At 35.7% G+C, this 27,971-nt stretch overlaps 1 protein-coding gene and 1 pseudogene across 1 annotated transcript; both read left to right on the forward strand.

The window, feature by feature from the left end:
* The first annotated feature begins 14,494 nt into the window (after nucleotides 1-14,494).
* On the forward strand, nucleotides 14,495-15,394 carry LOC147912757 (vomeronasal type-1 receptor 4-like). Its single transcript, XM_087422336.1, has one exon. The coding sequence runs from the start codon at nucleotides 14,495-14,497 to the stop codon at nucleotides 15,392-15,394; it is 900 nt and encodes a 299-aa protein (XP_087278462.1).
* A 7,084-nt stretch (nucleotides 15,395-22,478) lies between these two features.
* On the forward strand, nucleotides 22,479-23,546 carry LOC147912758 (vomeronasal type-1 receptor 4-like; annotated as a pseudogene).
* The last annotated feature ends 4,425 nt before the right edge of the window (nucleotides 23,547-27,971 follow it).

Genomic DNA, 27,971 nt, shown 5'->3' on the forward strand with positions numbered 1-27,971 from the left:
TAACCATGGACTTAATAAGTGTCCCCAAAAGAGAGGGCAAAATAAGCAGCCCTCACATGATCCAGAATGTTCACTCCCAAAAATAGTCTAACAAAGCAAAGGCTTTTGTTGCACAGACTGAAAGGATAGTGTAGAGAAAAGCAACTAAAGTTGAGATGACCAAGGCCCCTAAAGGGTTAGGACCCCTATGATAAACTTCCGTGAGAGCTGACACAGCTGGACAAAGAGAGTGCATCCTGGAACCCCAGTGTATCTGATTGGCTGCCAAGATGCACACCAGTACATGCTTCCTATGGGTGGTGGAGACCAGAAAGGATCTCACTGGTCACAAATTCAAGCTCTCAAGACAGAACAAGACAAAAGAAAAAAAAAAAAAACTTATGGTATTATTTCCACATATAGAATACACAAGATTTCATGCCTCACAAATTCCATGTTGCTATGTGTCTTGTATTTTAATTACACAAGTATCACCTCATTACTAATAGCTTTGCTTAATACAAATATTAATAAACAGATAAGTATTTGATTTGAAATTAGTAACAATTTAGTTTCTTTCCTACACTGTTTTATCATGTCCCTTAGCTTAGGACATGACATGAGATTGTTCAATAATGCATGTAATAGTGTCCTTTATGCTTTTGTTTCTAGTGTAAAAGCAAATGAGGCTTTCTGTTCCCATACTAATATTGAGCCATACTTGCATTTATTAACCTGAATTGTGATGGAGTAGATTTCTGTAGTATTATCCTGAAATCAGTGCAATTTATATGTATTATAATACTTAAAGCCACAATCATAAATGATATTGTCCTATAGAATAAATTTTTACACATAAATGGAAATATGTTGCACACAAAATTATAAGACAAAATACCAGTATTATAAAATGTAATAACAAGGGGCAAAACCAAAGTGATATTGATCTAAATTATTTGAAGAACCTAGTTAACTAACTTTACTAGTATAGCATGGTGGTTAAAAGCACTATCTTTGTTACCAGCCCAGCTGGGTTCAAGGCCTCCCTGGCTCTCTAATCAGGGTGTGAATTTTTACAAATGACTTAACTGTTCTGCTTATTTTCTGTTCCTTTTAATAATGAAAGTGACAGGAGATTTTGCAAATCTACTTTATATATTTTTTAAGAATAGAGAAGTTACCTCATGTCCAGCTTTCAGAACAGTGATACATACATTGTAAGTGCTTTCAAGGTTATGCATTCAACTCTGGAAAACTCTTAATAAAAAAAAAAAGTAAGTACATATTTATAAGCAGGAACTAGTCGTAACTGGAGATTATTGGATTTCATTAGGCATGATCCATGTAGCCCGCATCTCATATTCCCATGCAGGAATCTCTGGCTGTGAAGACAAGTGTCAATCACTGAGAACTCAGAATAACCTCAGGAATTTGGCAATATGGATGATCTTCTTATCACATACTATATTTGGAATCCTGGGGAATTTCTCTCTTCTTTACCATTATATCACCCTCACTTCACTGGGTGCAGGTCAAGGTCCACAAATTTGATTCTCAAGCACCCGATTGTAGCCAACACCGTGGTCATTCTCTCTAAAGGAGTCCCACAGACAATGGGAGCATTTGAGTTGAAACATTTCCTCAAAGACATTGGATGCAAACTGGTTTTCTATGCCCACAGAGTGGGCAGGGGTGTGTCCATTGGCAGTACCTGCCTTTTGAGTATCTTCCAAGCTGTCATCATCAGCCCCAGGAACTCCAAATGGGCAGAGCTTAAAGCAAAAGCCCCCAGGTAAGTGGAAATCACCAATATCTTCCCCTGGATCTTGCGCATGCTGGTAAATATCATTTTTCCTATGTATGTGATGAGAAAATGGAGCAAAACATGAAAAGGATTTGGGATACTGTTCTGGGATAAATAATTAAAACAATCACATGATCACTATATGCAGCATTGTTATCATTCCCTGCTGTCTCTGAGTTTGCGATCCATACTCCGGGATAGTGGCTCCATTGTTGGCTCCATCCTGTACAGGCACAAGCAGAGGGTACAACACATTCATAGAACCAAGATTTCCTCCAGATCCTCCCCTGAGTCCAGAGCTACCCAAAGTATGTCTGTCCTGGTGAGTGCCTGTGTCTTGTTACCCCATCTCCTGTGTCTTTCAAGTTTGTTTGGCTCTGTTTAATGACCTCAGTGAGTTGATGGTGACCATCTCTGCACTAATTGCTGCCTGTTTTCCAATGTTACCTCCTTGCTTTTCATGAGTTGAGACTCTAGTGTATCCTGGCTTTGCATTGCCTGGATAAGGAATACAAAAACCCTCTGTCTGATCAGATAACTGCACATGTATGCATGATGATCAGTTGCATACTCATTCATCTCCCACAAACTCATGAGTACATTTATGAAACTTCACATTATAGGAGAGTGGAGCTACCCACACACATACATTAGTATAAATGTGTATATATGTACATTGATATATAATAAGTATATATTCTGTCAGATTAATTTTGTTTTCCATCAGACAATAATATAGGATAATTGCACATTGAGAAATATTAAAATAATTCTTTTTCTAACAATTACAAACTGCTTTTATCTTAAATTCTTTTTTAGCTAATATTTATCTCACTGTGATAGTTGACTAATTAAAATTGCAAACAATGTGTTATTCATTTTTCTACTACACTCCTTAACTTTTAGTTCTATCTATTAATAAATATCCAATTGTATATAGTGGAACAATATTTGGTTTTTACAGAAGCAAAATTATATTATATTTAATATAATAATCCATATTTTTAGGATTTATTTTACATATATAGTTGGATGCTACTAACACATGTTTTACTTTCTTAATCTATTTTTACATATCCTGTGTTACATTTATTCTTTTTTTTTGGCAATTGTATATTCAGTATATTTTAGTTTTTAACCTAGAAATTACAAGATACTTTTAAATACTAATCAGAGTGTAAAGTTATCTAATATATTTAACCACCACCTGAGAAATAAAAGGACATTTTAATACTAACATATTTGCATTTTCCCGTATTTTTAAAATTTCTTATTTAATGACAGTACGTCTTTTATCTCAAACTCAGGATTCTCATGCCTTCTGTCAGCATCCATGAAACTGACAGGGTTACTTGTTGGATTGCAAATAGGATAAGTTCAAAACTCTTCACACTTTTTGACAGTTTGGATAAGTAGGATGATGGATATGAAACAGATGATTTCCAGAAGAGAAAAAGACAAGGACCCTTCATAGGGCTGGTTAGCAGATATGAGAAAATCTCCTGAAAGCAACAGCAATCTTCCTTGCACAAGAACTGGGCTAAGTTGCAGTAAGGTCCCTCCACTGCCCTCCATGTTCATGAGGCTGGTGTGTGAGAGGTAGGATTGAAACACAGTCTGTATGTGCTTTGTTTGTTTTTCACTTAGCTCCTAGCAAGAGGTAAGGCCAAGAAGTCCCCCAAATCGACATAGAACTTGGAGTGAAAATATTATCAGTTCATGTGCCTGAGCTGTAAGCAGCCAATGGGCTACTAAAAACTAAAAGAATTATGTCTTGTAGTGCCTTGCTTACTAGAAAGGATTCTCTCTCTACCTGTGTGAACCCTGACCCCCCTCTCTGATTCAGCAGCTTTAGAGAAAAAGCTGGATATGCTTGAGAGTGTTGAGGAGACAGGGAACTCAAACTTGTAGAGTTCTTTTGGATCCAGGAGCCCAAGTCACCATCCTATGTGGTCCCCTGGGGTGAGGGTGTGCTAAATACAAGAGTGAGTGAAAGCCCTAAGGACTGTGGGATAAAGTCAAATAAATGGTGTGGAGAGAAAGAAACTGTTGATCCTGTGTACTCTCAGATGCTCAGAAGTACAGGAGGAGGAAGGCAGCAAAGACCCTGGAGTGAAGAGTTAAGAGAAAAACCTCCTCACCTGCCTGGTTTCCCCCACTCCCATCCAACAGTATCAGTTGTTTTGCATTTGCCATGCTCCTGCCCCAGGGATAGCATAAGATTGCTGCAACTCCTGAGTCAAACAAGACTTCAACTCCTTGGTTGGTGTTCGTGTAGAAAAATAAAAGCACATAAACTAAATAAATGGAGCCAGTATTATTTGGGCAGAATTCAGAGCAAGGTTAAAAAGCTAACATGACATGAGTGGGGAACTTTGGGCTAATTCATCCTCTTGTTGTTTATACATCAGAATCTGCAGTTGGAATTGATGTGGGATATGCTTGTGCTTTCCCATCCCATAGAGGTGGAGGAGATTATCCCCAAAAGTTAAGGGGCAGGTAGAGAAGTTTTAGGGAGACAAACTTGGCAGTAAGTTGACACCTGTGTATACATCAGACTACATCCTGAATGCCTATATCTCTGATGTCTTATTTTTCATATAGAGATATAGCTGTGTTTGTTGTCAAGTCAGAAGCTTCAGTCCCAAGAGCTCTGACAAAGATGTTATCAATTCCTGCCAGTGATTGTGGCAAAGATAACATCATGAAAGTCTCAGTTCTATTTTCATTGGAAAGTTAAAGTTCATTGGAACTACGTGATCAAATTTATATAGTCCAATTTCTACAGAAGTCAGGAAAAATTGTGACTTATGGCTTTGTAATTTGGAACCTTTGGCAAAGGGAAGGCACCTCCAACTAAGAGTGGCCCTTGGGGTTTTGACTACATGGCCTTCTTGACAGTGACACTAGGTACTCTGCTTTAGGAATTCAGCTATTATATTGCTACTTAACTTTTATCAGAACTAATACCTGAGCAATAGAGGGTATTTCATCTCCCCAGCCTGAAATTTCCATTTTAAAGTAGGTCAACTTGAACTACATCACTAACAAGTTATGAAGGAGGTCAAAATCCTTGCTTGATAAATAGAATTTGTACATTCAAAACAGAAATACAGAATTGCCCCTTCAAAATATAGGAAAAGTTGAGAGCTCTCTTTGGGGGAAATTCTATTCCCCATTCAGTCACAAGAAGCAGTTTTGAGAAAATCTTTCATTACCACCCTACCTGATAACATAGTGACTTGTACTTTTGGGGAGGTCATAAAGACCTGCAAGTGTTCTAGGAAACACCACCAGTGGAGGAAGATATTCAAGTCAGCCTCGATTCTCTGGTCAATATTCCTATGGATGACACAATTCTGCTAGACTTTTTCCTTATGGGCCACATTAGATTCTGTACAATCACAACTCATCCTGCTACAACTGGATAATGACTCAGGATAAGTCAAAGAGTCAATGCAGAGAAGTAAGAAGAAAACCGGATGGTGTTCTAAGACACACCTTAATGGTCTATGGGATTTGTTCATCTAGTTGAGTCTGGGACCCTTATGATCATTTTAGAGATCAATACTGTAGGTTGGTCCAATACTGCTGCTTCATATCCTGTAGGTAGTAATCTTAAATGCTGCAATAGACAAATTGGCAAGATTTTGTCTCAGCCTCTGTTGTTACATTAATCAGAGAGATCAACAGAGTTAAGTATACATAGGAAAATTTGCAAGAAGCCATGATAAAATTAATGGAGACATTTTGACAGGAACAGATTATGTATGTAAATTAAAAGTAAATCCTACACCAAATGGATTGAGTATGTAATTAAACATTTTTTTCCCTGTCAAAAAAAAAAGTAAATCCACACAAGTTACTGTAGGGAAGCGGAATTTGCTATCCCAAAATGTCTCTCTTTGGCTTGATTTTTTTTTTTTTTTTGGCAAGGAAGATTAGCCCTGAGCTAACATCTGCCGCCAATCCTCCTCTTTTTGCTGAGGAAGAGTGGTCCTGAGATAACATCTGTGCCCATCTTCCTCTGTTTTATGTGGGACACCTACCACAGCATGGCTTGATAAGCGGTGCATATGTTTGCACCCAAGATCTGAACCCACGAACCCCGGGCTGCTGAAACACAGCATGCAAACTTAACCATTACCCCACTGGGCGGGCCCCTTGATTATTTTTAAGAACAAAAAACTCATGAAGAAACTTTGACCTTCCCACTAACTGTCTAAAAGAATTTAAGATAGAAGGTCTCTTTCAGGAAGGAGCTCATACCATAGATAACTATAGTATAACAAGAACTAAGTGTGGTAGACAGGGAGGAACCTAGCAAGGCCTGTTTGCTCAAAGTTCTCACCATGTCTCATTGTCTTTGCAAGGCATGGAAAACATTTTTTTTTTTTACCAAACATTTGCTTTTCCATGTCCAGTTGAGTGCCTTCCTACCCTTTAAATTCCAAACCACTACCCACAACATCTTCCTTCGTCTGTAGCTGAAGATGGTATTTAAGGTGGTGGCTTCAGCAATTTTGACAAGTTATTCAGTTTTGCTGGGTTTCTCCTATGTATACAACTTATTAAACTTTGTTTGATTTTCTCCAGTTATTCTGGATCATGTCTGCTTAATTCTTAGATCAGCCAAAATAACCTGGAGATAGAGGAATATTACTTCTTCTCTACAGTTGGTGATGAGAATGAGAGACACCTAACTGGCTTAATACTGCTTGCTCCAGGACTACTGCAGCTAGGAGTTCCTGGACCTGTGAAAACAGCTGGCAGGAAATAAGAGCTCTTACCATGTCAGTCTCCAGGATCTCTGTCTGTAGGGTCCAGTGGAAGTGAGAGTATGGAGGTTTTTCCTTTTCTTTTAGATTAGCAGGAGAATATATTTGTGAAGCTAGTTTCTTGGACTCAGAAACTCTGGAGAATTTGGTAGAGCACTCTTTGGTTGTTATTGATCCTTCTCCTCCCAGAGATGGTCACTTTTTTCCTTGTATCTGTCTTTTGTCATAAAGAAGAAAAAGCATAGGCCCTATAAACCTGTTGTCCAGGCCAGCCTTGCACTCTAATAGCAAACTTTGCAATGGGTTAATATGCACATGAGGTAAAAGATGCTGGTCTGAGACAACTTGGAAGCCAAAGTCACAAAATGGTGGGCACGGGTTGAGCATTTAAGAGCCATTAAGCTGCTCACCACCTCAAGAAAACTCCAATGATTGGATAAGTTGGTCACAAAAAGGGGTAGATGGACACTAGGTCAGCCCACGAATCTCAAGGAAATTTCTGTACAATGAGGTACTCTGTCAAACGATACAACATTCCCAACCCCACAGCACATCCCTCTTAGGTGTTAGTTTGGCTCCAAGAGACCTAAGGCTTAGATAAAGGCATTGTATGTATATAAGAAAAAAAAATCTTAAATGTCCTCTCCACAAATATCAGTAAAAAGATTTAGCAGGTGAACTTAATTCTTTCCAATTGCTAAAACAAATTTTGGATGCAACTATTCTTTTACAAATTAGTGAGTATTGTATCGTATCTGATTCACAGCAAAAATTTAATGGAAGCTATAAAGTTTCTGTCTGTGTCTGCTCGTGTGTTCATGTCTCTCTCTCTTTCTATCTATCTATCTATCTATCTATCTATCTATCTATCTATCTATAACTATACATATAGTTATATACATTTCTGTTTTTATATTTAATATCTGTAATAATGCTTAATATAATATTTGTATTAATTAATATTAAATAAAGATTATATATATATTCTGTAAATATGAGATATTTTCTTTACCTTTGGATGGTATAGTCAAAATTAAGAGCTCTATTTAGTTAGCTTAATGTAAGTGCTTGTATAAATTCTTTCTCAATGTAATAGAAGCTAACCCAAAAGGTTTTCAAGTTACCATGATACAAAATAAAATTTGGCAAACAAAAGCTTACTTAAGTTCGTTGGTTTATTTGAAATAGACTTGTCCTCAGAGTTCTCAGCATTGGAGATGATGCAGACGTGCAGTCTGGGTTTCCTAGTCAAATAAGCTCGTGTTACGAATGTTACAAATTTCTTAGCAAAAATAATAACTTACAATGGTAGTTAATTTTGTCTAATGTCTCATGAGGTTTTTGTGAGTAATCTAAAAATACTTGTTGAGAGCAAATCATTTAGATAGATGGAAGTGACATAAGAGTACACAGCTAAACTTTTAGCAACAATTACATTCTATGGCATGTGTACTTACAATAGTTGCTAAAATATCTTTGATTACTTTAAACTTTGAAGTTTTGCTAAGTTAAATTAAATCATGGAAAATTCACTGGAGATCTAGATCATTTCCAAATAGCATAAAGTACAGAAACATTAACTGCTAAATAAGAATAATTTTGCCTAATTTTGTCTTCTTATTACAGAGAAACTAAAGATATTTGTCTCTATTGCTAAATATGTTTTGTGATTTATTGAAAGTTTGTACTATGAAACAGCATATATTTCTAGAAATTATGAAAAGTTTATTTATAATTTTTCAAAGCCACAGAATGGTAATGTGCAAGACAATTCATAATTGCTTCATTTTTAGTTTTCACAAAAAATGAAGGCTCCAAAAGATTAAGAATTCTAATTAACATATGTGATTAAAGCTACTAGAATTTAACAAGGGAAATGTCTCTGTATGCAAGGAAAACAAGATGTATGTTTTTGGTAAGTGAAATAAGTCAGACAGAGAACAACTAATACTATAATGATTTCACTCATATGTAGAAGATAAACAAACAAACAAAACATAGATAAGGAGAAAAAATTGGTGGTTACCGGAGGGGAGGGGCTGGGAGTAGGACAAAAGGGATAAGGCGGCACATATGTCTGTTGATGAATGGAAACCACACTTTTAGTGGTGAACATGATGCAGTCAATACACAAGTCAAAATATAATAATGTACACCTGAAATTTACACAATGTTATAAACCAACAATAATTTTTTAAAGAAATTAATTAAAAAATCAATAAATTTTTTTAAAAAAGAAAGTATAAGAAATGGAGATAGTTTTATTTGTTTGTTTTAACAGAGTAAATTTGCCTTAAAGTAAAATTTGTTACAGGAAAGAGAGAAATAATTTTTGTCCTAAGGAAAGGTTGGGAAGGAGAGAAGTCATGGGACAAATTCTGTATGTAAAAAAGAATAATATAGAAGGTTTATGGATGAGGAACCCTGAGAAAAGAGTTTTGTGCATAGTCAAGTTGGCAAAGATAGAAATAAATTTAAGTATATGAGTTTTAATATCAAAAGTAAGCTGGTACAAAATAAGAATTTTTTTATCTGTCTCTTTATTTATTTTTTTTTTTGGTGTGTGAGGAAGATCAGCCCTGAGCTAACATCCATGCTAATCCTCCTCTTTTTTGCTGAGGAAGACTGGCTCTGAGCTAACACCTATTGCCAATCCTCCTCCTTTTTTCCCCCAAAGCCCCAGTAGATAGTTGTATGTCATAGTTGCACATCCTTCTAGTTGCTGCATGTGTGGTGCGGCCTCAGCTTGGCCAGAGAAGCGGTGCATTGGTGCACGCCCGGGATCTGAACCTGGGCCACCAGTAGCGGAGCGTGCGCACTTATCCGCTAAGCCACGGGGCTGCCCCTTCTCTCTCTTTTAAAAGGGTAGTTTTCTTGGACTTTTAATCTGCTCTTGATAAAGTGATTATGAACAGGTTTTCTTTACCTGTGAATAAGTCTACCTGAAAGAGAGAAATTCTGTGTTTCATCAAAACAAATTCCTGTGTTCAAAAAGCTAAGGTCTCTCTATTAAGAGAGCTAAGGTTTTGTTATTTATTTATTTATTTATTTTAAATTTTTAACTCTCTGTATTTGCCTTTAAGATCTCTTGTTGTCACTTTGGCTAGGTGGATAACTAATCATTGTTTCATCTTGACTTATGATTCTTTGATATTTTTGACAAACTTCCTGAAAATCCAAATACTATAGAAAGTCTTCTTTTGACCTGAAAGTAACTTTCAGTATTTCAGCAGGACCCTGGGAATTCTCAAAGAATTTGTTCTCTCTTCCAATAAAGAGGGAGATATTAAAATAATTAAAGTTGTTTGGTATGTTAAATTACATGGGAAGCATTGTCAAATAAGTGATGCTAAACATCCTTTATGGATATCATTGTATGCATGTTATCAATATAAATGTTCCAGAAGTTTTATTCATTTTTTAGTGTACTTTATGCTATATTGTAATCATTCTAACTACAATCTTAAAATATGTCACATAAATCATCAAATTTCCTTATCAATTGCATTGAAATTGGATCTTTAAACATGCTATTTTAAGTTCTTTGTCATTTACAGTTATTGTTTTACTCTCGTGCTTTTGCAAATATGTTTTATCTTTAGAGAGATCCATGAAAATGACTCTGACAATTTACAATATAGATTTCTGTTAAACTTTCAGATCATAAAACTAAACTGAACAAGAAATTATAGAACTCTAGCAGAGAAATTGATGGCTTCTTAAAACTGCTAAGAAAAGATCAACACCAAGAATTAATTACATAGGATTAAGTGAACTGATGAGGATAATTATAATTTTTGTGACTTTTATGAAATATTGCTGATTTTTTTAAAGTTTTGTTTTTCAGATTTAAGGAAACCTTTTTCTATTTTCTCTTAAGCTAACTATGACTTACAGCAATTGTAAATTTTGCTTTTGTAAGCAGAATTGAAACTTTTTTTTTTTCTACCTACTTGATCCTTCCAGAATTTGGAAACTCTTGATGAGTGATTACTCTTATTTTGAAAGCAATATAGTTGTTTGCATACGTTCAGTAAGAATCTGTTCTCTTTATAACAGGACAGAATTGGAAACATTGATTATATACCCAAGGCTTTGACTGGGACATCATATTTGATGGAGACATGAATAGAGTTATATATGACCAAAGAGTTTTAAGGACAAAGTCAACAAATGTTGGCTTTATGAAACAAATAAAACCCCTTGGAAATATCAGCCTGGTACCTTGCTTACAGGATTCCCAGCAACCTTACCAGGTGAGTAAAGAAGGTCACTTCCTGGCAGGTGCAAGAACCTCAGGATATTTTGGTAACCTCAAGAAGAGAGGAATTTACACAAATCTATAGTTATTGCAGGTAGAGACTGAGGACAAGACCTCGACTTGGCTTTCTTGGCCTTGAGAGGCCTTCAAAATTTCAATCTGAGATCCTTTATGAAAAGTTCCAGTAAAGTAGATTCAAAAGAGACTATATGATCAATCACTATTGTTGCTGTACATATGTAAATAATTGTGGCATGTTTATTGAAACCAGACTTATTTTGAAAACCAATAAGTCTTACTTTTGCTATCGTTATTAAAACAATTGAGGATGGTTTCAGAGAGAAAAACTATGTTTCAGCAGAAACTATAATATACATTTATGGATATTAGATTCTAGCCCAGTTAATTGTCTTTGAGATTTTTCTTTTCTACCTGTAAATTGGACTGGATCCTAAAGTCTTCTAGTTTTCTCAAATGTCTGACTACAACTCTCCAAACTAATGATTCTCATATTTACCCCACTTTTTACTGGGAATCATTGATGATGAAAGCCGCATTTTTTCCTGAAGTCCTGAAAAAGGAAGGTAAACAACTTGATATAACTTTAAGAGAAATCACCACAATAGCACATGTTAGGACGATCTTTGTGCCTGTTTTTGTGTAAGCCACCCAGAAAAATTCCTGAACACCCAATTATGTCATCAGGGACATTTCAAACTACAAAAGATACTTTGAGGGCCATCCCCGTGGCTTGGCGGTTGGGTGCGTGTGCTCCGCTGCTGGCGACCCGGGTTCAGATCCCGGGAGCACACCGACGCACCGCTTCTCCGTCCATGCTGGGACCGTGTCCCACGTGCAGCAGCTAGAAGGATGTGCAGCTGTGACATACAGCTGTCTACTGGGGCTTTGGGGGAAAAAAAGAAAATTATAATAAAAAAATAAATAAAAATAAAAAAATAATAAAAAAAAAGATACTTTGACCATGATATCTAGAAATCTTGACTCATTGGATCTTAGGCTCAGAAACTGGTTTATAATTTGATCCAACCATAAACCTTTGTTTTTCCTTGTGTTTTCCATGCCTTTTATTAAATACCTGATTGCATGCATACGTGATATAGGCCTAACTTTGGGAGCCCAGCTGCATCAACACTCCTGAAATGAACCTGACTAACCTGACCTATTGTCAGGACTAAGAGACTAGTTCAGTGAGATGCGACAATCTAGCAACTCAGCTTCTGGACTGTGAAACTTCTTGGAGAATTTTGATAGGTGGGGATGTAGAGGAACAGAATTTGCTACTCCAAAATGTAATTCTTTGGCTTGATTATTTTTAAGAACAAAAGACTCCAGAAGAATCTTTGACCTTCTCCTCACTTCCTAAAAGAATTTAAGATGGAAGGCCTGTTTCAAGAAGGAGCTCAACTATATATTATAGATAACTATAATATAATATGAACTAGGTGTGGTAGACAGGGAGGAACATAGAAAGGCCCACTTGGTGGTGAGCAAGGAAATCAGTGAGACCCTTGAGCTTTGCTGCCATCCATCATGTGTCAGACCTCAGTGTTTCTGGCTGCCTCCACATGAGTCCCTGTCTGCCTCCAGGGATTAAGGAAAAGAAAGAGCCTTCCATGAAAACTGCAATAGTCTCTTTAGAGATGTTAATTATAAACTTTTAATTGTTTTTCAATAATTAACAACCGCAGAAAAGTTTTTCACAAACATTCTCAGTTCCCCTAGCCTGTGATCTCATTGCAACTACAGGTGAAACGATAATTGCAGTTCTGAGGGGACTTGAGGTCACAGAATCACAAACTCATATCTAGTGGTCTGGGTGTCTTCCTCCCTCCCACACAATACTGTCTTGACCATAACACTGAGCCCATTCTCCTGGCAGCTAGAAGGAGTCAGATGAGTATTTTCTATTTCAGTCTAGGAGGCGAGGTCTGCAAGCAAGGAGGGGTATCTGAGTCTGGGTAAGTAAGTGATGATATTGGAAAAAGAGAGCCTTCTGTGTTTGAAACTGGTACAATGCCAAATCCATAAAGGAAGAAAGAATAATACCTGAGACATGAGCTGTGCTAGTAAAGAGAGATGGGTCCTAGACCAATCACTTATGGTTCCTAATGTGATTTATTGTAAACCTTACTGAATGTGATATTGGTGTTTTATCTAAATGATACAGAAAACTGATTTTTAATGTGCTTAGGGACAGAAGTTCTGAAATATATAAGCTACTCAGCCTACCTTACAGGAATCTTGTACTATATTTTGAGGATTACTAGAGGTGCACCTATATTAACTCCATGATTGCAATAAAGACTAAGATAAATCTTCAGGAATTCTCTAATTCTGGCAGCTGTAGTGATTCTGAATGCAGTTGCTGAAATGGCAATGTTTTCTAACTCTGGGTGTATGAAGTGCTTTGTGGAGACAATAAATGTTTTCCACTGAAAACATCCATGATCTGTTGATTTGGGTGAGACTTTCATCTTCAATTTTGGAAAGCATCATTAAAAGAAAAGGTAACATAGTAATAATTGGTTTTAGATTGCAGCTTCAGGCACAAGTGTATCTACTGATACATTCTCTGATTTAATATTAATATGATATGAGTCCAAAGCTCTACAATTTCAATTAATAAATATACATATAACACACCTTAGAGATTCAATTTTTTATGTCTATATGTTAATAACTTTCACAAATCTTGACTTAGTGCTAATACTTTTACTTCTCATGTATTAATAAACAAATTAGTTTATGATTTGAAATTAATATTATTTAGTTGCTCCCCTATGACCCTTTATCACATATTGGCATTTCATGCCCCATAGTTTAGGGCAGGACAGAGTTCAGTGATTCCTGTGACAGGTGTCATTTGGTTCCTGGAATAAAAGAAAATCTGTGTTTCTGTTGCCATCTCAATGCAGAGCCAATGGTGCTTTACTGAAATATAATTTGTCATAATACAGGTCCCTTTGGAATTATACTACAATCAGTGCATCTATATTTTACTAAGAAATTTAAATCTGCATAATTTTTATTGGCCTATATAATAAATCACAAATGGCAACTTATTACAAGCAATATTATAAAAGAAAATACCACCAGTTTGAAATACAATGACGAGGTATGAACAATCATAAATAGTAAATATACATTAAAATGACAAGGTATGAAAAATAATAATTAATAAATGTATATCAGGATTACTTGAAGAACATGGACAACTAGTCATGCTAGAATAGCATAGTGTATAACTACACTGACTTTTTACCAATTAATCCAGGTGAAGTCCTCACTTTGTACATGAAACAAGTTTGAATTAGGCAAGTCATTAAACTTCATCCGCCTAAGCGCTCCATGTTTTTTGAATGAAAATAACGGTCCTGCCTAATTAATGAAATTTTGAAGAATCCTGGATTTACTATAGTTTGGCCTTTATAGCAATGATTTTTATTTTGTGAGAGCTCTTCAAAGGTGATACATTCACATCTTGGTAACAGGTAAATAAAAGAGAAACAGTAAATAATTATTTCTGAGTGGGAACTAATATAGGTGGAGAATAGTGGATTTCAGTTGACTTGATACATGTAATCCAGCTTCTTGTTCCCATGCAGGAATTTCTTGCTCAGAAGAAGAATATCATCACTGGGAGTGGAAAGAATGGCCTCTGGGGATGTGGCAACAGGAATGATCATTTTATTACAGATGACGGTTGGAATTCTGGGGAATTTCTGTCTTCTTCACCATTATCTCTTCCTTTATTACACAGGATGCAGGTGGAGGAACACAGATTTGATTTTCAAGCACTTGGTTGTAGCTAACATCCTAGTCATTCTCTCTAAAGGAGTCCCCCAGACACTGGCAGTTTTGGGGTTAAAAGATTTCCTTGGTGATATTGGCTGTAAACTGGTTTTCTATGTTCACAGAGTGAGCAGGGACGTGTCCATTGGCACCATCTGCCTCTTGAGTGTGTTCCAGGTGATCACAATCAGCCCCAGGAACTCCAAGTGGAGTTCACTTAAAGTGAAAGCTCCCAAGTACCTGGGCACCTCCACCATCTTCTGCTGGGTCCTGAATATGATGCTAAATATTACAGTTCCTGTGTATGTAACTGGAAAATGGAGCAACAAAAATACCACAAAAAAACACAATTATGGATACTGTTATACTCTACATTATGAGAACATCACAGACTCACTCTATGTAGCACTGATATTAATACATGATGGTTTCTGTTTGGGGCTCATGATCTGGTCCAGCGGCTCCATGGTTTTCATCCTGCACAGGCATAAGGAGCAGGTAAAATACATACATACAAACAATCTCTCCCACAGATCGTTGCCTGAGACCAGAGCCACCCAACGCATCCTTGTCCTGGTGAGCACCTTTGTATCTCTGTGCACTCTCTCCTCTATCTTTCACATTTGTTTGGCTGTTTTAAATAATCACCATCTGTGGCTGGTGAAGCTCTCTACATTCATTGCTGCCTGTTTTCCAACTATAAGCCCCTATATTTTCATAAGTCATGACTCCAGAGCATCCAGGCTCTGTTTTGCTTGAATAAATTATACAAAAATTCTCTAGATTTAAATTTAAAGCATAAATCTATAAATGTCATGTATGTTCACAATGGTTAGTTACCCATCAGAGTGGAAACACATTTCTGAAACAGTCATATTACAATAGAGTGGTAAACAGGACAGACTGAGATTCTGATGCAAAATAAACAATAAATTGAATGCAATTAAAAATGAAATATTATATAACTGTCATATTAATACTTATGTAATAGGAATTTAATAATATTTATAGTGAAGGCATTCAGAGCCTATGCAATGTTAAAACAATGAATCCTGATACATCTAGATATTATGAAGTCAGCAAGCATGTAAATATCAATCTGATATAATGAATTTTCCCAGATATTAACTACTTACAGGATTGTAGGAAAAGTTCCAAAAACAGCAACATCATTTAAAGTGGTCATTCAAAATACTGGAGACAACAAAAGATCCCAAACTATAATGAACAGCCTGAAGTTTAGCTGGAGAATAACTTCATTTTTAGAGAGTAGAGGCATCAAAGGCCAAGTGAGTTTTATAAGTCGCATCTTTAGAGAGACATTACTCATTTGAAATCGAATGTTTTGAAGAGAGATTTATTCAAAATATTTTCATGTAGAAAGGAATAGAGGGACCTGGCTCGGAACAAAGGAGAGCATAAAAGTAGTTTTTGCTGGTTTTTTAAAAATATCAAGTGAGTGTTGACAGTTAAGAAATACATGCTGTCTCAGATTAAAACGTATGGGATTTGGAGGTCTGTAGAAGGTATGTTTATGTGAAGATGCCAATTGGTATAATGTCTAGAAACAGGCTCTCACATCTCTCAGGTCAGGAAATGAGTTTAGGGTGGAGCCTTCCATTAAACTTAAGCAGTGGGGGAGTAACCAACTGAAAGCATAAGTTATGAATCCATTTTGTTTCTTTGGAGTTTATGGAGTGAACTTTCAAAGGAGGAAAATGTATATTTCCTCAATTTTAGGAAATATTTTAATATTGCTGTCTCTGTTTTTACATTATAAGGTCGATATAAAGTATTAAGAATTTAAAATGTGAAAAACAGAAGAAGTATTTTGACCTAATAGATATATATGGAACTACTAGCTGCAAAAATAGTGACACATATTTTTAGCTCACATGAGATTTATAGAAATATTTGCCACATATTTGATCATAAAGCAAGATGTGTACATATAAATGTACACTTATATTTGTACATATTTCTATGTATGTGTATATACCCTTGTGTATGTATACACTTTTGTATTTATATAAATGAGTCAAATTATGTTTGCTTTCCATCAGTCAATAATATTAGAAACCTGTGAATTAAGAAATAAAAATAATCATTAAAATAATAAAAAATATGCTTTAACTTTACAATTCTATTTTATCTGAGAACACCTTGCTAGTTGTGTATTGGTTAAAGTTACTTGGAATGTATTTTTTATTTTTATTTTAAACCTTATATTTTACCTATGTGTCTGGGAAATAAAATCAACTGGATATTGTTTAAAATGTTTGATTTTATTAGTTGTGATTAGGCTCTTATTGTTAATATGAAAGTGGATATATTTGGGATTGGATTCATCAACTTCTTATATACTCTTCATCACACTTGTTCTATATTTTCATCCTTCCTACCTTAACTCCTGTATCAATTTTTTTAAGTAACTCTATATTTTGGCCCTTTACTTTAGAGGCTATGTAATTATTGGGAAAATTATATAGAATACATTTTTCCTTTTTTCACTTAAATTCTTATATTTTTTCTATATTTCTAGAAAAAGTATCCAGTTGCATATAGTAAAACGTTCGATTTTACAAGAATAATTAGTCTATTCATATTTAATATCACAATGAACTTATTTTGGGTTGGATTTACTGATTTATACTGTGTTTTTCATTACACCTGTTGCATGTTCTTAGTTTTTCTGTCTTAAATTCTTTTGTACTAATTTTTAAATCATTCCACATTGTACCTCTTACACCTTGGAAGTTATATATACAATATTTCATAGGTGTTAAGTTACAGCATATTTTTAAAAACTATCATGCTGTAGTATTTTGATACATTTAATTCTCCCTGCCCAATTTCACAGCATCCAACTTTAGTTAGTAGATTAAATTTCTCCCAACTTTTTTTTGTTGCTCTCTACAAAAATAAATAATGTCGCATGCACAGGTCATACAGAGCTCAATGAAATGTCACAAACTGAACACATTTTTGTACACAACACCTAGGTCAATAGACAGAATATTGTCAGCACCCTCAGAAGACATGTTTTTTGCCTTATTCTGGTCGGTACCTCCAACAGTACCCAATATTATGACAAGTTAGAGCATAGATATCTTTTAGCCTTTTTTTTATATTAATGAAATAATACAGCATGCACTTAATTTATTTGGCTCGTTTCAATCTTTATTTTCGTGAATTTTCAGTATTACGGCACGTTACTCTGGACTCTACATTAACACTGCTGTATAAGATTCCATTGTGTGAATATCAAACAATTAACTTCATTATTCCACTGCTGATGGTCATGTGATTGGTTTTAGTTTGGGGCAATTATGAATAGTGGTATAATATAAATGCCAGAACTTTTTGTTGCATGAAAATATTTCTGTTGGGTATATAAATAACAGTGTAAATGTTGGGCCATAGGTTTACATCTCTTGAACATTATTAGATACTGTGAAAAATTTCCCAAAGGGTTTTTTTCTGCCAAATTTTCATGCCCCCCAGCAATGTATGATATTCCTAGTTTATCCACATTCTGCCCACACACAGTAATTTCTGTCATCTTCATTTTATTCTTTTTGTTGGTTTGTGATGATTCTAAGGAATTATCTTATTTGCATTTTCTTGATTACTAGGGAAGTTGAACATCTTTTCACATGTTTAATAGAATTTGGATAACCTCTATTTGAAGTCACTGTTGATTTATTTTTCCCTTGTGTTTTTCACTGAATTGTGGGTAGCAGTTGACGTTTTTCCAATATCTAGATGCCTCCCAGAGATGCCAAAAAATTGTGCTACAGCAATGGAGTTGTGGGTTGGCCTGACCTGCCCTTAAAAGCCCACACAGAGCAGGTCCTTTTACCTCCCCATGGACCACAGCCTGGACTCAGACCTCAGAAATCCATCCAGGAGTCTTGGTGCTTAACCCTGGACTCACATTAAAATTACTTGAGGCACCTTATTCAATAACATTTATTAAAATAACATTTTGGCCCTACCTCAAACCAATTCACAGAATCTCTGGGAGAGGGCCACAGACGGTGTTATTTCTTAAAAACCATCCAGGTACTCCAAGAAGTAAGCCAGAATTCAGCACCACTTAACTACCCATTGATTCTCAGATTGAATGTGCATATAAATGACCTGGGGATTCTGCTTTGGGGCCCACACTCAGACATGATCCAGCAGATCTGGGTGGGGGTCCTGAAATCGCACTTTTAAACATGTCCCTGGTGGTGCTGAGGCCGCTGCCTCTGGACCCACTTTCAGTAGCACTAATCTAGAGAAAACAAGCCCAGCATCCTGAGCCATTTACCCCAAGTGTCACATCTCAGCACAAAAACTGATGATTCCCAGTGAAGACCACCCACCACTTCCTGGAAAGACCACATTCTTTGCTGTCTTTTGGAAGATGACAAGATACCACAGATAATACAGTTATCTGTAAAAGTTATCCCAAAAAGTCAGACTTTATTTGGGAAACAACATGCACCTATTCATTAAAGTCATTCATTTTGAGCACCTGCTATGTGCTTACACTTGTGTCAGTTAACCTGTGCTGTGAGCAGGGCTCTGCTCTTGGAATCACACATGTATTTTGTGAGTTAGTCCTATTGAAGCCCAGGAATACTTTACATGATATATTGGATATTGGAGGACACAGGAGGATACAGATAAGGTGTCTTGCCTTCCTGAGTGTGTGCCATGGTAGGTAAGTATAGATGGGAGAGAGGGAAGTTGAACATTGCATGTTTGTAGGGTGTTGCAGGGAAGGAAGAAAAGTCAAAAGGGTAAAATAGGCCCCCTTTTCAGGCAAACAGAGGTCTGGAGACACCTCCATTCTTCCACCTGTGAACATGTTATTGAGATGGACATGACATGCTGAAGGTGTGAGGGTAACTTTATGAATGTGAGTGGGCTGTGTGTGTCATAGTGTGTGTGTTTGTTAGAGTAAGTTAATGTGAGCATGTGTTTCAACATGAATGTATGTGACTGTATATTTGAGTGTGTGGGTGTTCATGTGTGTTTGCTTCTGAGTGTAAATTGTAAATATGTGTTGTAAATAATGGTTGTTTACCATAAAGGTTCTACCCAGCCTCTGATTTTGAAATCGGGGGTCAGTAGGTAGCGGACCTGGATCAAATATTGGATTTGTTTATCTGAAAGATTAATTTGAACCCAGATTTTATATTTATTAATTCCAAAAGCAAACAAGGCTCATTAAGTCAATATTCAGTAAAAAAAATAAGTGTTGGGGATTGTGCTAACAAACCCGTGTTCTTGAATTGAGGAAACAACTGGCTTATCTGACAATTACAGGAATTGTAGAATCTGCCTGTTGACCATCTGATCCTGGTGTTTTTACTCGTGAGAGGTAATTTTATATTTCTATTTTTCAGGGATATTTTTCTGTTTAGACTTCCTATTCCCACTAGAGGTGGGGGGGAAGTCAATATCCATAGATTATGTTTTGCGGGAAAATTTCCATATCTTCTATACTTTCAAGTTAATTGGCCCTGAGTTCTGCAAAAAACTCCAGTGGTTTCTAATGTGAGTTAGTGTCATCATGATTTTCTTTTAACTATATCCTTTTGAAAAACCTTCTCAGGTACTTTGGCTAAATTTCTCTGCATCGCTTAAATGATGGTGCAACTCAGGGGTCTGAAATTTAGGAAACAACTCACTTTTAGATAGAAAAATTTCTCAAGGGAGCAGAAAATCCAGTGAGACCCATGAGCTTCACTTCCAGTCCCTCATGTATCAGACCTCAGTGTTTCCTGCTGCCTACATATGAGTCCCTGTTTGCCTCTAGGGATCAAGGAGAAGAGTTTTTCCTGAACACTGCAATAGACTCCCTGAAAGTGATAACTACAGACTTATCTTTGTTATTTGGTAATTAGCAACTGGAAAAAAGTTTTTTGCAAATATTCTAAGTTCCCCCAAACTGTCCTATCACTGTAGCTACAGGTCTAAAAATGATTGCAGTTTTGAGGGGAGAGAAGGTCACAGATTTAAAGCCCCATATCTACTGGTCTAGCTGCCTCACCCCCACATAATACTGGCTGCATGGATCTCATACTATCCTGTCCTGGCAGGCAGAAGGACTCAGCTGAATATTGTTTATTTCAGTCTGAGAGACAGAGTCTGCAAGGAGCGAAGGGTATCAGGAGTCTGGGTAAGTGATCATATTGGAAATGTGATTCTTTGGTGTTTGAACCTGATCCAGTGCCCAAGACACAGAGGAAGAGGGAATTATTTGTGAGGCTTGAGCTGAGCTACAAAAGAGAGATGAGGATTCCCCATATTACACCAGTTCTGGATGGCTCCTAATGTAATTGAAAGTAATCCACAATACTTGGATTTCAGATAATGACTGTTGGTGTTTAATCCAAGTGATAATGAAACCTACTTTTTAAGTGTTTAAGGACGGCAGTTCTGAAATAAAGCTGCTGTTCAACCTACCTTCCAGGAACCATAGACTACATTTTCAGGATTATTAGAGATGCACTTACAACACCTCTATGCTTGTAATAAAGAGGAGGATGGAACTACGTTAACCATTTAATCCTGTGCAGAAATTGTGTCTCTGAGTGGCAGTTGCTGCAATTGAAATCTTTTCTCTGATTCTGGGTGTAGGAAGTGCTTAATGGAGACACTAATTGTCTTCAATTTAAAACAAGCATGGTTTGTCAATTTTGGTGAGACTGTTTTCCATCTTCAAGTTAGGGAAGCAGCATTTAAGGAAATAGTAATGTTACGAGTATGTGTTTCAGATAGTGAGTGTCATGTACAATTGTATCTTGCGTTATATTCTCTGGTTTCTAAATATTCTCAAATCATTCTCATGAACTTCAATTTATGTAATGATCAGTAATCTCTTAGATATTCTATCTTGTATAGGTGTACTATATTTTAATATATTTCACAAATCCTGCCTTATTGTTGATTCGTTTGTCTTGTATAAATAAACACATGAGATTATGATTTGAAATTGGTAACATTTTAATTTCTGCTATACACTAATTTGTCTTATACTGATTTTTCAGGACCCATACTTTAGGGCACAGCACAGTGTTTACAGTTTTCTGTGCTAGATGGAATTTTTTCCCATCATTAAAGCAAATTAATGTTTCTATTACCACCCAAATATTCAGCCAATTGTGAAGTCATTAAATAAAATTTGTCATTGAGGAGATTTATATAGAATCATACTATAATAAGTGCACCAACATTTTAAAAAATATCTAAATCTTTATTTATAATTGATATTGTCCTATACAAGGAATTTTTACACATACACGGAAACTTGTTACAAACAGAAGTATGTAATAAAATACTATCACCTAAAATAAAATGACAAAATATGAAAATGGCTAATATCCATCTGTATTATATAAAGAACACAGCTAATTAGTGATGTTAGAATAGAATAGTGTTTAAATGCACTGTCTTTTTACCAGCCCAGCCAGATTCAAATTCCCATCTTGCCCATAAAAAAGAATTTAATTTAGACAAATTATTAACTTTTATCACACTGCATGTTCCTTATCTTTCCCATGAATATAACAGTACTGCCAGTCACGTGGGCTTATGATGAATACAATGTCTACTACACATAGAGTCTTCAAAGCAGCGGAATTGCAAGTACAATTTAAATGTGATATGTTCAACTATTGGAAACTTGTTAATAAATAAAAGTTTTAAGTAATTATATCTACTTGGATATACCGTAAGCTGAGAATATTGGATTTCAGTTGACATGTTTCATGTAGCTCATGCCTCATGTTTCCGTGCAAGAATCTCTGGCTCAGAAGAGGAACATCAGTCATGGGCAACTGAAAAAATGGCCACCAAAGACTTGGTAATAAGAATGGTCTTTTTCTTACAGACTATAGTTGAAATTCTGGAGAATTTCTGTCTTCTTTACCATCATCTCTTCTTTTACATGACAGGATACAGGTTGAGGTCCACGGATTCAATTCTCAAGCACTTGACTTTAGCCAACCTCTTAGTCATTCTCTCTAAAGGATTCTCCCAAATGATGGTATTGTTGGGGTAAAAGATTTCCCCAAAGATATTGGATATAAACTTGTTTTCTATGTTCTCAGAGTGAACAAGGATGTGTCCGTTGGCACCACCTGCTACTTGAGTGTCTTCCAGGCCATGACCATCAGTTCCAGAAACTCCAGGTGGGAAGAGCATAAAGTGAAACCACCCAAGTACATAGGCATCTCCAATATCTTCCACTGGGTTTGAACATGATACTAAGTATTCTGGTTCTTTTTTATAAGACTATCAAAAGAAGCAACACAAACATCACAAGGAAAAGAGATTATGGCTATTGTTATTTTGTAACTCATGGCAATATCACACAGTCACTGTATGTAGCATTGTTATTATTCCCTAATGATTTCTGTTTGGGGCTCATGGTCTAGCCCAGTGGCTCCATGATTTTCATCCTGTACAGGCACAAGCAGCAGGTCCAATATATTCATAAGAACAATCTTTTTGCAAGATCCTTATTTGAGACCAGAGCCATTCAAAGCATCTTTGTCTGATGAGAACCTTTGTATGTTTGTGTACTCTGTCTTCTGTTTTTCAGATTGTTCTGATTGTTTTTCATAATTCTAGTGTGTGTCTGGTGAATACTTCTACATTAATAGCTGCATGTTTTCCATCTGTAGGCCCCTACATTCTCATGAGCCATGACTCCAGATTATCAGGGCTCTGCTTTGCTGGGAAAAAGAATATAAACTCACCAAAACTTATCAAAATTTGTAAATTGCAGGTTTATTTACAACAGTTCACTGTTTATTCATTAATCCCCTGCAGAATTAAGAATATTTATGAAATATTTACATTTAAAAAGACTGTAAGACATACCATTCTTCTGCTGCAAAATAAACACTAAAATTAACAGTAATTGTACATAAAATATTATATAATTATCATGTTAATGCTTATGTAATTGAAATTATCTTAATGTTTGCAGTGGAAGAGTTCCGTCTATGCAGTATTAAAGCAGTCGTTCTTGAAACTATCTGGAGATTATGGAGCAGTGTTTGAGAGTGTAACCTTCAATCTGATGTACTTAATTTTCCATGAGTTTATTTATTTATGCAATTGTAGGATATGTTCCATAAAAAAAGACTATATCTGATTCCATTTATTTTTTTATTTCTTTTGCTGAGGAAGATTTGCCCTGAGCTAACATCTGTGCCAATCTTCCTCTACTTTTTGTATGTAGGCCGCCACCACAGCATGGCCACCAATGAGTGGTGTGGGTTCCCATCTGGGAACCAAACCCGAGATGCCGAAGCGGATTACACTGAACTTAACCACTAGGACACAGGGACAGCCCCCTGATGTTCATTTAAGAAACAGATAAAAGAAGGATTCTTCCACAGAATAAAAAATAGCATGGACTTTGGTTGGAGAGTAAATTCAGTTTCCGAGATTAGAGGGGTTGAGAGCCAGGCATAAATTTAGTATGTTACATCTTTGTGAAAATGGTAATCATTTGAAATATGATATCATGAAGGTAGATTCAAAAATGTAGAAAGAACCAAATTGACCAAAAGTGGAGAAAGGAGAGCACAAAATATGTGTTTGTTGATTGTTAAAGATCTCAAGTGAGGGTTGTCGATTAAAAATGCATGTTGTCTGGCATAAAATGACATGAATTTGGGGAAGTAAAGAAAATTGTTTTTTCTATGATGTGAAGAGGCCAGTTGGGCATGTTAGCGAGAAGCAGGTTCCATTGTTCACTCTCATGTTTCTCAGGTGAGACAATAAGTTTATTGTGGAACCTTCCATTAATCTTAAAGCAGTGAGGGAATAGGCATTTGGAGGGGTTTGTCATGCTATAATTTTGTTTATGTGGCATTTTTGGTGTATTTTCAAAGAATTTAAATGGAAATTTCTTCAATTTTAATATATTTTTTAATACATTTCTCTATTTACACTATACAGCTGTATTTGCACTATGAAGTTGCAATGTACTAACAATTCAACAAATTAACAATTAAATTATTAACAATAATTTAAAAAACAAAATAATTAGTTAGAATTGATGGATCCAATATTGAATATTGTGCCACAAAATAGGAAAACACATATAATTTCTTACCATTCACCTAAGAAAGTTAGAAATATATACCACATGTTAGTCGACAAAGCAAGCAAGAAATGTGTGTGTGTTTATGTTTGCTTATGTTTGTATATATGTTTGTCTCTCTATATTTGTGTATGTATATGTACACATATGAATATGTGAATATGTATGAACTCAGTCAAATTGTGTCAGTTTTCCATCAATCAGTATTTTGGGAAAAGGAAATTATGATATAAAAAATAATACTGGATGGAAAAAGATACTCCACGCAAATGGCAATGAAAAGAAAGCTGGGGTAGCAGTACTCATATCAGACAAAATAGACTTTAAAACAAAAACTGTAAAAAGAGACAAAGAAGGGCATTACATAATGATCAAGGCAACAATCCAACAAGAGGATATCACACTTGTAAATATCTACGCACCCAATGTAGGTGCACCTAAATATATAAAGCAATTATTAACAGACATAAAAACAGAAATAGACAGTAACACAATAATAGTAGGGGACTTTAACACTCCACTTACACCAACGGATAGATCATCCAAACAGAAGATCAATAAGGAAACATGGGCCTTAAACCACACACTAGAACAGATGGACCTAGTAGATATATACAGAGCATTCCATCCAAAAACCGAAGAATACACATTCTTTTCAAATGCACATGGAACATTCTCCAGGATTGATCACATATTAGCCACAAAACAAGTCTCCATAAATTTAAGAAGATTGAAATAATACAAAGCATCTTTTCTGACCACAACGGTATGAAACTAGAAATCAACTATAGGAAGAAAATCAGAAAAGCCACAAATACGTGGAGATTAAACAAAATGCTACTGAACAACGACTGGGTTAATGAAGAAATCAAAGAAGAAATCAAAAAATACCTGGAGACAAATGAAAATGAAAATACGACATGCCAGAATTTATGGGATACAGCAAAAGCGGTTCTAAGAGGGAAGTTTATAGCGATACAGGCCTATCTCAACAAACAAGAAAAATTTCAAATAAACAATCTAACAATGCACCTAAAGGAACTGGAGAAAGAAGAACAAACAAAGCCCAAAATCAGTAGAAGAAGGGAAATAATAAAAATCAGAGCAGAAATAAATGAAATAGAGACCAAAAAAACAATAGAAAAAATTAATAAAATCAAGACCTGGTTCTTTGAAAAGATCAACAAAATTGACAAATCTTTAGCTGGACTCACCAAGAAAAAAAGAGAGAAGGCACAAATAAGTAAAATCAGAAATGAAAGAGGAGAGGTTACAACAGACACTTCAGAAATACAAAAGATTATAAGAGAATACTATGAAAAGCTATATGCCAACCAATTCGACAATCTGGAAGAAATGGATAAATTCTTAGAATCATACAACCTTCCAAAACCGGATCAAGAAGAAGTAGAGAATTTGAATAGACCAATCACCAGTAAGGAGATCGAAACAGTAATCACAAACCTCCCCAAAAATAAAAGTCCAGGACCAGATGGCTTCCCTGGTGAATTCTACCAAACATTCAAAGAAGACTTAATACCTATCCTTCTCAAACTCTTTGAAAAAATTGAGGAGGGGGGAAGCGCCCTAACTCATTCTACGAAGCTGACATTACCCTGATACCAAAACCAGACAAGGACAACACAAAAAAAGAAAATTACAGGCCAACATCACTGATGAACATCAATGCAAAAATCCTCAACAAAATACTAGCAAACCGCATACAACAATATGTTAAAAAGATTATACACCATGATCAAGTGGGATTTATTCCAGGGATGCAGGGATGGTTTAACATTTGCAAATCAATCAACGTAATACACCGCATTAATAAAATGAAGAATAAAAATCACATGATCATCTCAATAGATGCAGAGAAAGCATTTGACAAGATACAGCATCCATTTAGGATAAAAACTCTGAATAAAATGGGTATAGAAGGAAAGTATCTCAAAATAATAAAGACCATATATGAGAAACCCACAGCTAATATCATCCTCGATGGTGAAAAACTCAAAGCCATCCCTCTAAGAACAGGAACAAGACAAGGATGCCTACTGTCACCACTCCTATTTAACATAGTACTGGAAGTCCTAGCCAGAGCAATCAGGCAAGAAAAAGAAATAAAAGGGATCCAAATTGGAAAGGAAGGAGTGAAACTGTCACTATTTGCAGATGACATGATTTTATATATAGAAAACCCTAAAGAATCCACCAGAAAACTTTTAGAAGTAATAAACGAATATGTTAAAGTTGCAGGATACAAAATCAACATACAAAAATCAGTTGCATTTCTGTACACTAACAACGAAGTAGCAGAAAGAGAAATTAAGAATACCATCCCATTTACAATTGCAACAAAAAGAATAAAATACCTGGGAATAAACTTTACCAAAGAGGTGAAAGATTTGTACACCGAAAACTATAAAACATTTCTGAAAGAAATTGAAGAAGACACAAAGAAATGGAAAGATATTCCGTGCTCTTGGATTGGAAGAATTAACATAGTTAAGATGTCCATACTTTCTAAAGCCATCTATAGATTCAATGCAATCCCTATCAAAGTTCCAACAACATTTTTCACAGAAATAGAACAAAGAATCCTAAAATTTATATGGAACAAGAAAAGACCCCAAATAGCTAAAGGAATCCTGAGAAAAAAGAACAAAGCTGGAGGTATCACACTCCCTGATTTCAAAATATACTACAAAGCTATAGTAACCAAAACAGCATGGTACTGGCACAAAAACAGACACACAGACCAATGGAATAGAATCGAAAGCCCAGAAATAAACCCACACATCTATGGACAGCTAATCTTTGACAAAGGAGCCAAGAACATACAATGGGGAAACGAAAGTCTCTTCAACAAATGGTGTTGGGAAAACTGGATAGCCATATGCAAAAAAATGATAGTAGACCCCTACCTTACACCATACACAAAAATTAACTCCAAATGGATTAGACTTGAATGTAAGACCTGAAACTGTGAAACTTCTAGAAGAAAACATAGGCAGTACGCTCTTCGACGTCGGTCTTAGCAACATCTTTTCAAACACCATGTCCGACCGGGCAAGAGAAACAATAGAAAAAATAAACAAATGGAACTACATCAAACTAAAAAGCTTCTGCACAGCAAAGGAAACCATCAACAAAACGAAAAGACAACCTAACAATTGGGAGAAGATATTTGCAAACCATACTTCTGATAAGGGCTTA

Source organism: Ceratotherium simum, chromosome 33 (assembly GCF_057802395.1).
Source record: "Ceratotherium simum simum isolate JZ-2026a chromosome 33, ASM5780239v1, whole genome shotgun sequence".
NCBI classification, from domain to species: Eukaryota; Metazoa; Chordata; class Mammalia; order Perissodactyla; family Rhinocerotidae; genus Ceratotherium; species Ceratotherium simum.

Bases quoted from the DNA above. Each gene is read 5' to 3' on its own strand.
- LOC147912757 (XM_087422336.1), top strand. From the start codon at position 14,495: ATGGCCTCTGGGGATGTGGCAACAGGAATGATCATTTTATTACAGATG.